This window comes from Dermacentor albipictus, chromosome 1, assembly GCF_038994185.2.
Source record: "Dermacentor albipictus isolate Rhodes 1998 colony chromosome 1, USDA_Dalb.pri_finalv2, whole genome shotgun sequence".
NCBI lineage: Eukaryota > Metazoa > Arthropoda > Arachnida > Ixodida > Ixodidae > Dermacentor > Dermacentor albipictus.
In genome coordinates, this window is record NC_091821.1 from 490,596,852 (window position 1) to 490,610,541 (window position 13,690).

Below are 13,690 nucleotides of genomic sequence, written 5' to 3' on the forward strand. Positions count from 1 at the left end.
TATGACTGAGGAAAAGCCTGGAGAAATGCCAGGACATCGTAGGAAGCTGTAATTCACTGTGATGATCCCTTGATGGATATCTGAGGGGGCTACAAAGCCCTTTTCTTTAATTTCCCTTCCAAAAACATTTAACACAACTTTGAGTTTGATGTAGCCAGTAATGGCCACATCCATCAAAAATTAATTGCTTATAACAAATTAACTGCACCAGCCTTAAAAAAAAAAAGAAGCCTGTTACCCCTGGCAAAGTCATTCAGGAACAGAATAAAAAAAAAAAACGCCATACAAATCTGAAGAGCAGTTCTTGAGATATCACCTTCCCCAGCACCACTACTAGCGAAAAAATAAATTCAGAGAAAACAGGCCTGAAGGTTGAACATGTGTTTTTTATTAGAAAGCTCCTGCGGAGATTCTAATTAGCTCTTGCGGCTCCAGGCAAAATCAATGTGTCGGATTTTCGACTGGCAACAGCCGATAGCACAGTTCTGCCGCTGAAAGCGTCTATGCAGTCGGCACTCGCTGCGAAGCTTGGAAGTTTGATGCCCGTACAAGTCACATATCGCGCTTCCGCGCACCAAACATCTGCACTGTCTTGGGCTTCGTTGCCAGCATTGCATGCAGCAAACAACTAGCGAAAATTTTAAAAAGCTGAGAAAATAATCTAAAAGATAGCGCAAGGCGATGAGCAACTCGCAAGAAGGCGTCTGTTGAGGCGGACGGAGCAAGGGGCAACAATGACGCGAGCGCGGCGGGCGCGGTATCGAAGAAGCAGACGCTGCCGCCCGCGCAGCAGCCAATGGCAGGCACGCTTTAGCCCGCGGGATTTGAATGCGCTGCTCCTGCCAATCAGCACTCTGCATCGCATTGCGGGAAAATGCCAATAGCGCCTCAACCGCGCCGACGATGCCACTTTGCAAGGTGGCAAAACAGAGACAAAAAATTCACAGTCAAAACGACACCAAGATGGCGGGCGCAAGCAGGCCGTATGGGCCGGGAATGGCGCATGCGCGAAGTTTGACTTCATTTTGGCATTTACGCGTGTTTTGCGGGTTGCGGTGGCCTCAAAAGTAGTGTTTTTTTTTTTAACTTTGCGGTTGAATTAGGTGCTGATAATTACAGAACAGGTAGTTTATGAGACACACAACCCGAAAATATTGTTTTTCAAAAGTCGACTTTTTCGCGATTTTTCGGTTTTCGAAGGCCGCGTCCCCCCTTAATGATGACACCGGGTTGCATGGAGATGAGCAAGTAGTACAATGCTTACGCATACTTAGACAACTCCCTGAGAAGTTCCTATGTGAATTTTTTTTCTTCATTCAGCCAGTGTGTTTGCAGTCGTAGTGTTGTCATGGGGTTCAAAGGTCTTTGCTGTGGCATGTTGTGTTTATGTTATCGAGATGTCGCTGTTGTTACATCCATTACATTCTCAGATAGAGAAACTGTTGACGCCATCGCACCTTGCCCATCTTCAAGCAACAGTGATGACGACAATGACGATGTGGACGTGGATGACAGCACTTCATTATATGACGTAGAATGTGCTTTGAGCGTCATGTGAGCTTTCGCAGAGAAGCGGTGACTCGTGGACAAACTCGCTCGCGGCCTTACCAAGTCTGAAGGTGTTGCAGCAAGGCCATCACGGTGGCAAGTGAAGACCGACGATTTTTTTGCTGCCTACCCACAAATAAAGCCTGTCTGAGTATGTGCTTGAGAGTATCGCGATGTAGTTCTTTTCCGGCCGGTAAGTAGCTTCTGAACTGGCATTAGCAGGTAATTTGTACATCATTTAGCGTGTACCCAAATGTCATTCCTGGCCGACTAGATATTAACGAGGTTTGACTGTACTACTAATGCCTACCATGTTTTATGTGCGCACACAGGTACGAATGGCAGAAGCTCAGAAGTGCACATAAAGCTTAATAGTAGCTCGTAATTAATTTTCGGAACACTGCTTGAACTGACAGCGTCGCATGAGTGATGTCTGCACTTCACGATGCGCATCACGATGGGTGCAAGAAACTGAGGCTACGTTCAGTGCAAAGCGCACTGGTGATACGAAAGCAAAAGGCTTCTCTGTCGCCTAGACAACCACCGTGCACCTGCATAGTGCTGTCGCCACTTTATTGTTATTACAGTGAAACCTCAAAATAATGAACACGGATGTATGGAATTATCGCATATATCGAACACTATCTACCATATAGTGCGGAATATAGGTCGAGGTTTTTTCCCAAAAATATTACTAAAAGGTCACCCCTCGACTTATATACCAGCCCTTGGCACAACATGAATAGTCGTCCGGCAACATGTAGGAGTGCAGACCTTTCGGCATCCGCATCGTTATCGCCTCCTTGGTGACCGATGCGGCCTACGCAGTTGGACCAACGCCATCTTCCCTTTTGTGCAGCGATCGTTCCTGGCGTAGCCAATTTCCCGACAACCCGCAAAATGAGTGTGAGTACTCGACGTCAGTTCACCGCAGCGTTTAAGAAGAAAGTAATCGAATATGCTGAAATGCATGGGAACATGTCTGCCCAGCGGCAATTCGGCGAGTCAGAAAAAAGCATCCGGTACTGGCGAACGCAGAAAGTCAAGCTGTCTGCCTGCAACGCGTGGAAGACGTCCTTTCGCGGGCGCCACGCGGTGCACCCGGAGCTAGAAGACAAGGCGGCTGATTTCGTCCGCGAGCATCGTGCCAGATCATTGCCAGTGACAGCGGAACTCATCCGCATCAAAGCTATTGAGATCGCCCGAGAATCCGGACTGCCCAAGGAACAATTCAAGGGCTCCATTTATTGGGTTCGTCGCTTCATGCGACGCAAGGGATTTGCTCTTCGATGGTGCACATCAATCTGCCAGAAGCTGCCAGAGGCATACGAGGACAAGCTGGTCGAATTCCAGCGCTATGTTATCTGTCTCCGGCAGCAGCATGGCTACATGTTGGGACAGATCGGCAACGCTGATGAAACGCCGGTGTGGTTCGACATGCCGTTGCCCACCACAGTGTGCAAACACGGCACAAAAGAAGTCAAGCTTCTTTCTACGGGGAACGAGCATTCGCGCTTCACGGTGATACTCGCGTATACTGCAGACGGCAGAAAGCTGCCCCCGTACATAATATTCAAGAGGAAGACGCTGCCGAAAGAGGCTTTCCCGCAGGATGTTGTTGTTCGCGTGAATGAAAAGGGCTATATGGACGAGGCCCTCATGCTCAATTGGATTAAGACCGTCTGGAATCGGCGACTCAGCGCACTCCTGCGGTGTCCGAGCATGCTAGTCTTGGATGCCTTTCGCGGGCACTTGACAGCAAGTGTGAAGCAGGCACTCCGCGACGGGAGGACGGAACTTGCCGTCATTCCGGGAGGCATGACCTCAACCCTTCAGCCACTAGACGTCGTGCTCAACAAGCCCTTTAAGGACCGTGTCCGCGAACAATATAATCAGTGAATGGCCGGCGACAACCCGATGACTCCAACCGGCCGGCTGCGGAGGCCGCCTCTCGCCACTGTGGCCACATGGGTGTCGCAGGCTTGGCGCTCACTGCCCGACGATATGGTGGTGCGGGCATTCAAGAAGTGTTGCATTAGCAACTCCTTGGATGGCACCGAGGATGACATGTTGTGGGACGCAGCCAGCGAAAAGCAGTCGTCTTCGGACGATAGTTCAGACAGCTCAGACGAATGAGCAGGTGACGACTCTGGCGGCACCACTAAATAAAACAAAGTTTTGTGCCTTATAATTTTTATGTTGACTTCTTTGCTTCAATTTTCGGCGTTTATTTCACACCTGTTCTTTCTTGGAGCCGTCACATTGATCATATCACAAGTAAAGCATGCCGCATTCAAGGTTTCCTGCGCAGAAATGCAAAAAAGTTGCCACTGGAGACAAAGGTATCATTGTATAAATCAAATGTCCGATCTGTTCTGGATTATGCGTGTGCTGTGTGGAATCCATGGACGGCACGTGACGTCAACAGTTTAAAAAGAATTCAAAGCATAGCCGTTTGTTTTGTTTATTCAAGCTACACTAGGAATTTCAGTGTTTCAAGAGCAAAAGAAAGCCTCAGTTGGGAGCTACTCCAGCAACGCAGGAAATATCTCAGACTGAAACTCTTTCATAACATATTCTACTCTCGAACAGGTATAAATCCCGGGAAATATTTTTCCAAGCCTGATTACGTTTCTCAACGGCTGGACCATGAAAATAAGGTTAAAGAAATAGCCTGCAAAACTGAAGCGTTTAAAATGTCATTTTTCCCCAGAACCATAAGCCAATGGAACAAGCTACCATCCGATGTCGCAATGATTCTATCAAATGATGTATTTTCAAACTGTATACGCCCACTGAAGTAAGATAGTGTTTTTGTGTGTATGTGCGAGTATGACAGCATTCCGGGTATATGTTATGTTTTGCCTGCTTTATTTATTGGTTTTTTGTTTCCTTCCCCCCCCCCCCCCCCGTAATGCCCACGGGCGCTGTGGGTATTGTGATAAATAAATAAAATAAATGTAAGGGAGTCGACCTATATTGGTATACAGTCAAATCCCGTTAGAACGAACACCACATTAACGAACATTTCAGATTAACGAACTTTTATGAAATCCCGTGCCAACTGCTTATAGTTTCAATGTAAAAATATTTCACTACTACGAACTTCAGAATAACGAACATTTCAGAATAACGATCGTTATTTAATTTCCGTGTCATCTTAACAACACCTCAGTACTACGAACTCATATCCCGAAATGCGAGGATTCTTAGATTTCCGTGTATCCGTCACGGCAGTCGGAGCTCTAAGCTAGCAGACGACGCAGCGCGAAGAGCGGGCCGCTCTATGGGGCCGCCTTGCAACTTGCTTCCCGCAAAAACCTGAGATGGCGCGGAAGCAGAAAGATGCGGGCGGAGACTTTTTTTTTTTTCCTTCTCCGTTGTGGAGGCAACGACGCACCAGGTTTTGAGAGTGGAGAGGCGGGGAGCATGGGCTCGTAAAACCTGAGACGGTGCGGCAGAAGAAAAAAAAAAGTAGTAATTAACGCTGAAGTGGGCCTTTTTTTTTTTTTCCTGTTGCGGAGGTGACGACGCATCACGTTTTTCTTGCTTGTTTTCTCAGTTGTTCGCGTGCTGTCACCCGTATCAGGCCTGTCCATCTTGTTTTTCTTCTGGTTATATTGTGTTAGAAGTGCGTGCCGGCGTTCGCGTTGCCATGAGCTTAACAACTCTAAGCACGGCGAAGAAGCGAAAGCAGTTTTCTTTGAGCGAGAGAGTAGAGATTTTTCGCGAGATAGAAGACGGGAAGAAACAAACCGTCGTGGCTAAAGAACGTGGAGTGGCGCGGTCGACGATCGCCACGATTCTCAAAGATAAGGAGAAAATCTTTAAGCACAAGCAAGAATCTTGCTGCACGTTACGGCAGCACCCGAAGACCGCGACGAGTCCGTGTCGGCCACAGATGCGTTGGACTGCTTGCGAAAACTCCGCATATTTATAGCCAAAAGCGGCACAGCGGCCGAAGGCGTGCATAAGAATGCGGACGGTCTGGAATCGTTCGTGCTGCAGAGTCTGTGCTGCACCCGTCAGAAGACGATCACGGACTATTTCAAATAAATGTGCCTTGTCTGACGATCACGTGTGCATTGTGTGAGAAACGAGTTCAAGGAGGTACCGTTTCAAAGGTAGGACGCTTGCGTTACTGAAATGCTATTGTTATGGCTAATTTTTGGGCTTTCACTATAACGACCTTTCAGAATAACGAACATTTTCCCGCGGTCCCCTGAAGTTCGTTGTACCGAGATTTCACTGTATCACCTGGAAAATCACATGCACTTTTTATTTATTTCGAACAGAGGTGGACGTAAAATGGATATATCAAACTCCATCATCCCAGACCATGTGCATTCTGTTGACAGGCGGTGAGCTTTCCCGCAACACCCTCGAAGATAGCGGTGGCGCGATGGGCGTTAGCAACTGCTGCGCATTATACACATCGATCGCGCTGAGGGCGCCATTTGAACGTAGCGGCATGCACATGCAGCGGCTTGGCTAGTTCGACAACGTCAACGACGCATTGCATTTGCCGCACTAACGCCTCCTGGTTCCGCACTCTGCGCTTGCCGCGCCTCACAAGAACTGACGGTATGCATCCACAAAGTCGCGCAACAATGCGTGCTCACTGGGCTCACTCATAGACACCTTGGCAGACGCCACTTAATACTAGTTATTGACAGTATTTCAAAATGCTTCGATTGAAGGACGCGGAGATCGCAGCAGAAGTAGTGGCCAAGCGAAGACACTGCCGAGGTTGATCCTGCAAGCACTGATGTTGCCCCGCTTCCGACTTCCACTGAGGCTGTAGCTGCTTTGGCCCTTCTACGGCGCTGTTGTGGTGCAATAGAGAGCACCGGGCTATCGCTTGTGGATCGTTTAGACTATGTTGAGGACTTCCCATGTTCAAGCACACGGCTGCTAATAAGAAGCAGGATACACTGCTGCTATACTTTCAGCCAAATAAATAAATACTTTGTGTGAAGCTACAAGTGAGTATTTACTGGCCACGATCGGGGCTTGATTGGGGATCGTTGTTCGGAGCAAGCGATTGGCCTAGACTGCCCTGATTTCGTGCAGCTGAAAAAGTCGACGCGGCCTAGGCCAATTGCGCGTGGCGCAACTGAACACGTGCTCCGAACAACGATCCCCGATTGCGCCCTTGGTTCATTGATTGATTTGCGGAAATTTCTGACACATTTTTTACGTGATTTTATATATCAAATTCAGGCTATATCAAACTATTTCACGATCCCCACGGAGTTCGATATATCGAGGTTTAAGCACAAGGATAGACAGTTGGGCGAGTTGGTACAGTAACATGATTTTGGCTTCTAGCGCGAAGTGAAACACGGACACAGAAAGGAGCCTGTCTGCTCCTTTCTGTGTCCGTGTTTCACTTCGCGCTAGAAGCCAAAAAATATCGAGGTTTGACTGTATTATCTTCTTTCTTTCATTTGTTCGCTTCGTGTTTCATGCTCCTTTTCCATATTGTCCTCGTTACTCTCCTCTCCGATCAGCCAGCGCACCTCATTGAGGAGCATGCTTGTTACTGCACTTGTTGGGAAAATTTTACCACGGAAGCAGCATTATAACTCATATTTCGCCTAGCGCAGCTGCACTGTAAGTGGTACGTGTACACACGGAGTTCTATGGAGTTCTATTCATCTTCCATTGTGTCCTTAAACAATGGAAGTGAAATATTAATTATCATAAAAATAATTGAGCTTCAGCAAAACTAATTACATATTTGAAATCAATAAAGGGAAAATCAGACATCCACCTGTTCGTAGCAATTGCTACAAAGGAAACCCAAAGTTCTCTCCACCTTGTGGGTTTCTGCAGAACTACTACATCAAACTCTCGCCTTTGCTTCGAATTGTTGAAAAATTCGACTTCGCCCAGCCATCTGCTAGCCGCATGGTTAGCTCAGATGTAGAGCAGCTGCCATAGAAAGGTAGTGGTCTCGGGTTTGAGTCCCGGACCAGGATGAATTTTTCTTCAACTGTGAGGCCTTTCTTTCAAGGAACCCGTTCGGGTTTCCTTTGTAGCAATTGCCACGAACGGGTGGATGTCTGATTTTCCCATTGTTAATTACTTCTCTCCACTTTACGGGTTTCCGCAGAACTATTACGTCAAATATTTGAAATCAGCACAAAAATCTTAATGGGCCTGGTAGTTTCATTATATTAATTAAAAAAAATTGTGAACATTATTTCAATAGCAATGTCCCCCTTAAGTGTGTGTCTCTCTCGACATTTCTGTTATGCCTTTTGTTGCCATTGCTTTATTATGTTTCACTCCCGTTTGAATATTTTCTCGTTCTGTTTGTTCGTTCAATCATCTTTCTCAAACTTTCACAAGTGGATAACTTGCCGTATTTATTGCCACTGTTGTTTGATTTTGTGACCTCTTCCCTACTCTAATGCTTTCATGTTTGAGGGTATCTGAAACAGACAAATTAGTTAATCATAATGTGGAGAAAACGAACCTTGCAAAGTTCTTTCTCCTCGTGGGCCATTATGGCTGCCAGGGCGTCCACGAGCACGGACGGGTCCATGCCCTGTGTGGGCGGCCGGGTCTGGCGGAGCGGCCCCGCCTGCTGGGCCACTGCCACCAGGGTGTAGTGATGCACCAGTGACACCAGGAATGGCAGCACTTGGCTGTGAAGCTCCTTGATTGCCGCTGCCGCTGCACGTACACGCATGCCCACAGGTGTTAAAAGGGGACACCAAGGCGGACTGTGGCGAGAGAGGATGGTAGCTGCATGCCTGTTATTCTTGGGGCAATTTTCGACAATTTTCACGCGTAAAACTTTCATTTCCCACAGTTGGTGTAATTTGATTTTCTCCCTTATCCGCCGTGGTAACTTCGTGGTTATGGCGTTTAACTTCTGAGCTCCAGCTGCGGGTTCGGACCCTTCCGCAGCAGCCGCATTTCGATGGGGGTCAAGTGCAAAAGCGCTCGAGCATTGTGCATTGGGTGCATGTTGAAAAAATAACCCCCAGAGGGTCAGAATTAATCTGGAGTCCCCCGCTATGGTGTGTCATGATCAGATACATAGTCTAGCATGTAAAACCGCAGAATTTAATTAAATTTAAGTTATGGGGTTCTATATGCCAAAACCATTTAATTAAATTTAGCTTTCTCTTGCAAATGCAACAAATTTAATTCAAATAGGTCCTGCAGTTGGCTCAAGAGAGCATTTCTGCATTTCACATTTACTTGATCAGGAAAATCAAATCGGAATTGGCTCTGATTTAAGGCTTCCTCTTAAGGGAATATGAGGGCTTTCGAATTATTTGCTTTAATACTTGAGCTAGATTCATGAAAATTTCAAAGTTGATGTAGTTTTGTACTGATCTTAAAGCCCAATTGCAATGGAACTCGGGGCCGCGTAGAAAGCCCCGTTTCAGATAATTTAGACAGAGTAAGCTTAGTGGGAAATTTTATGCTAAAAACGCAAGCGGGCACATCACAAAACACTTGTAAAAACCTATATTCCTCATGCCGGCACCGAAATGATGTTGAGGTTAACGTGGGTTCACCCTTCCAAGCGCCCTCTGCGTTTACACTTGAAGGCCGTTCTGATCTCCAAAGCTCATTCTTCTGCCTGGCAGACCTACCACCGTGATTGCACTAAGAAAAGTGCAAACACTATGTGTTAACCGATATGTATGCAATAAGCTGGTATGGTTTATGCGAATACAAAACACACTGTATTCAATGGCCACCGAGTAGGAGACTTGACTTCACTACTTTTAAAACGAAACCGCTCTTATAAGCAGGCATGGTTTAACGAGGCTTTACTGTACTTATAGTCATCATGAGATAGCATTTGCCAAGCAGATCTTGCAAGGGCAAGTGAGTACGCTGTTCAAACATAGCTCGTGCAGTTCCGTCAACTGCAGTTTACAGGCTTTGTGCACATTAACTGGTTCCTGAAGCACTTGCCTGCTGTGGTGTTTGTAGTACCGAGGTTTCACTATAGCTTTATTTTATATTATTTGGTAGTCTTATGGCAGTTGCCAAACATTAGGGCTCTCAATGAAAGAAGACGGACTTGTGGAAGCTGAGAAAACTTCATCAGAAGATTGTTCACTGGCTGAGAAAATCATGAAAAAATGCAAAGCATTGTTTTCAAGAGTTGTCCAACCAACAAAATAGCTTTATTTGATAGCTGACACATTAACATGCCCCAGGTGAATAATTGGCACATGATTTCGCTCAGTGTCGTCACTTTACTGCATCAAGGAAGGTGGCCGAAGCTGCCCGCTTTTGCTCTGCACTAGTGAGATGGTAACACTCTCTCTCTCTCTTCTATTCTTTGGATGCCCTTGCTGCTTTGCTGTATTAGCAATTACCATAGAATACGAGACGAGGCTTGTTTCATTCCTGCATTGTACCTCATTACTGCTGCTACAACAGCAATTTCTACTGCAAATTGAAAGGCATGTTTGGTCTTCGGCAAGAGGGATCAGACCACAGTATGCAGGGACTCGTTTGCGTTTTGTATCTTGCCTCTGCGGCAGCACTGCACGAGTTTTTTTGTCAGTAAATTGTTCACAGACCGGTAGGAGTGCCTTACTAACATGCTCAGGCAAGCTCCGGTGATTCAGAAGTGGTTCTTCTCTAGCAATAGCAGCATTCTGTATGCACCATGAGTTGGCACTACTTAGGCACAGGCTACATAATTTGGGTGCTGATCACTGGAAGATATGTGATGGTAAGTTGCCACGAGCACTTTGCGAATACCATCTATGTTGCCCACATTAATTATACATTAGTGGCCAGCCGTAATAATTGGCGAGCTTTGTAACCGGTTCACCTGCCTGTCGACCTCTGCCACTCAGACTCTCACCACGCTCTGTTTTGTACTTCTGGATGAGGTTGCAAAGAGCAGTGCTTCTGCAGCACACGGTTATTGCAGTTACCCTTCTCTACATTTACGTAACTATAAACATTGGCCTCTACGAGTGCAGGCAAAGATCTGCCTGCTGTCTCCATCACAAAGTATTGTGATGTAATGCAAACCATGGCTTGAGAGGGAGCGCTCAAAGAGGGAAACAGCTGCCTCTCATTCCATCTGGTCTGATTTCCTATCAGCATTATTTCTGACATGCATGGTTTGCTTTCCAGGCACTGTACCCAGAATCCTCCTTTGGTGGTGCATGCTTGCAGCCAAGGCAGAGGTTTGGCAGTACCTTTAGATCTAGCATATATCCTGAAAACAACTTTCTTACTACTGCACCCACAGCAATATGAGAAAGATGGATCCTAGTCATATAAATGGCATTGAAGGAAACTGCAATGTTCCCGGCATTTCTAATACTGAGCTCTTTGTAAAGTTTAGTTTGTAAGGAAAACACCTTTTCACAAACCTCAATTGCAGCTGGGTTTAGTCATCCCTTCAAATGGCCTTCGTATATCTGTGGGATATCGCCATAGCAGAAGATAAGTCGTTGAGCGCTATTTGCCTGTTTCCGGCACTTTGAGCAGCACGAGCCGCAAGAATGTTTATCTCAAACGAGTTGGATTTTGCCGTTCCCACCACGGCCTCCCCCCCTCATGGTGAGCTCCATTACATTTCCAAACAGCTGCAAAAGTCACATCCTAGGCTCGAACACTACATCGGGACTTCTGACACATAGCCTTGTAAAGCAGTTTGTTGACAATAGCGATGTCGATGACTGTGCACATTGTGGCTGAAGTTGATGGGTCCGTGTCGTAGCACATCGTTGCGAGCATCTGCAGCTTCTGCGCAGTGGCCGAGAGAGACTTGCATATAAACCGGCAATTTTTTCGCTCGCCTTTTGCTGGAGCCAACTGCTATCATTCTTGCTGAGGAACATTGCACCAATTCTTTGTTGCCGTTCCTGGCCGCCACTTCGAACAGAGCCGTCAGTGGGCATAGCTGACTAGTCCGACGTCACTGAGTTGGCTGCCATCTCGTCCATTGATTCACCTTCTGATAGTGCGCCATTGCCCTATGTATCACTGTCAGTCAAATGAAGCAGTCCGCTAGCCTTTTAACTCATTTCCTGAGCTTTTTTTCCAAATTTGTGAACAGTACGGTACTTCAAGTACGGCAGCATATCGCACATTCGCACAAGTCTTTACTCACTTCCAAAATGGTGGAAGCCGCGAACGCTGTGAAGGCATGCAGGTGGCTGAACTTCACGCACACCGAACCATTTTACGCGTGTTGACAAACAGCCAAAGATGGGATGGCATTACTCGTTTTACTTTTTTCTTGTGCCTTTGTCTGCAATGGCAAGATGCATAAGGCTTATTTCCGGCTGGAAAAAGAGCTGAAGGATCACTCTTTCAAACGAAGCCAAAATGGCTGCGTAATGGAGGAAGGCTACAAAATGCAGTGGCCCCACAAATGGGCGTCTTTCGTCACGTTTTTGCAAGAAACCATGTCGTGTTTGCTCGCTTAGATGACAATCTTAAATTCTACACATCTTAGAGGCCCAAAACTTCAGATATGGGTGAAAGGAACCCCAACAATTACAAGTATGACAAAATTGAAAAATCAATTCTTTTTCACGATTTCTCAGTCCTAGGACCTGCGTGCCCCCTAAAGACACAGAAATGGAGGCAGGGACCCACCAAACATGCCCGTCAGAGCCATCTGGTGGACCTTGCGTGTTTCCACATCTTGGCACTTGTATGGGACGGTCTGGTTTGGTGAAATCTCGCCTGTGCCAAAGCTGCAAACAAGCAAGCAAACACAGCGCAATGCTCATTAAATGTGACTGGCCAACCATTCTGCAGTGGCATATTTAGCCATTGCTTTGAGTTTACACTGAGCTTTATATTTTGCTTATCCCTCAACATTTACATTTAATGTTTTACAGTAAGCAAGCTAAAAGTTATGTGAATATATTTCTGAATACTCAAGGCATGTAGTAAGCATCGTATCGTGTTTATACATCTCTTCTCTCCAAAGTAACGAAAGTTTGAAGTTGTAACTAGACTTGTTTCATTTTCTTTTTCTCAAAGTTTTAAAATATTTCAGTATTATAGACAGTGAACTCCTTAAAAGCCTAGCCATGAACTCTTTTCAGATTTTTTAAGTAATTAGTAACGCTGGATGATTGATTACTTGCTTCTCAAACTGTGCTTCTGGAAAAACTGCTTACAACCAAAATCGGTTTTATTAGAAAAGTGTAAAGGCAGAGCAAAATAAGTGAATTTCTGACAGCAAGCTTCATTCGCAACGCGCTTCTCATCGAGAACACGCACACTCCTGTGGTGGGCACTGTGCCTAGCTCACCTTGGATGTGAGAACAGTTGAAGCATGGAATGCCGATCATCATCCAGCTGTATGTTGGCCACCAGGAAGCCACGAATGATCTCCCAGCACTGGCGCCGGTAAAATGAGTCCGTGCCGCTTTGCTTAAGGGCGTTGAAGGCAGTCTCAATCAGCTGCACACAGAAGGGGAGACATGCAAATGGTGTAGACAGGTACCAACCAATCAACTGACAGTTAAAAGAACCAACTAAATATAGAAAAATAAATTACTGTATAGCATAACATAAAATATGTCCCATGGTAACACAACACAATGCATACAACAGAACCTCCGTGATTTCATTTCTTTTCTTAAGATTTTCCTGCGTGCACTCAATTTCCTATTCCGGTTACAGTAAATCTCCTGGTGGGTCGTTGCACGCTGCATGTACAGCTATTCCAGTGAACCCTATTGCAGAAGCACCTTCACCTATCTGTGTCACAGCACACATGGCATAGTGCCATTGGAAGTGCACTGCATGCTTTTAATAGGTGATAGCCCAAGCCTGTTGTTTTCTGCCCACAGGCGGCACGAGTGAGCCATCATATTTACCTCTGGCAGCACTGTATTCGAGCGTAGCCTACCAGCTCAATTTCGTTCTGGTTTCCTGTCACTGTCTTAAAACACAACACAACAGAGCAATGACAACCAATCTTGGGATGTATGGGTCCCACCAGCTGGATGTGCGTCGATGTCTTGATTTGCAGGAGCACATCAGAACTTCCCGCCAGTGGAAGCTGCTGACCCCAACCGAATTCCAGGAGCACTAAAGTAATCTTGCTGAAGCGACAAAAACAATGTGCGTCTGGGCCGCTTGGGCCACCGCCAGCTCGGTGTCTTATACTACA

The 13,690-nt window shown here is 46.3% G+C and overlaps 1 protein-coding gene across 6 annotated transcripts in view; it reads right to left on the reverse strand.

Moving 5' to 3' along the window:
* Positions 1-13,690, reverse strand: part of Nipped-A (Transcription-associated protein Nipped-A) — a 413,461-nt gene that overhangs the window by 263,357 nt on the left and 136,414 nt on the right. For all 6 annotated transcript variants that reach the window (XM_065445525.1, XM_065445501.1, XM_065445517.1 and 3 more), the window contains 3 exons: positions 12,824-12,975; positions 12,157-12,257; positions 8,033-8,232 (listed from right to left, as the gene is read on the reverse strand). In XM_065445525.1, the coding sequence (XP_065301597.1) occupies positions 8,033-8,232; positions 12,157-12,257; positions 12,824-12,975 (453 nt within the window). The remainder of the gene's footprint in view (positions 1-8,032; positions 8,233-12,156; positions 12,258-12,823; positions 12,976-13,690) is intronic.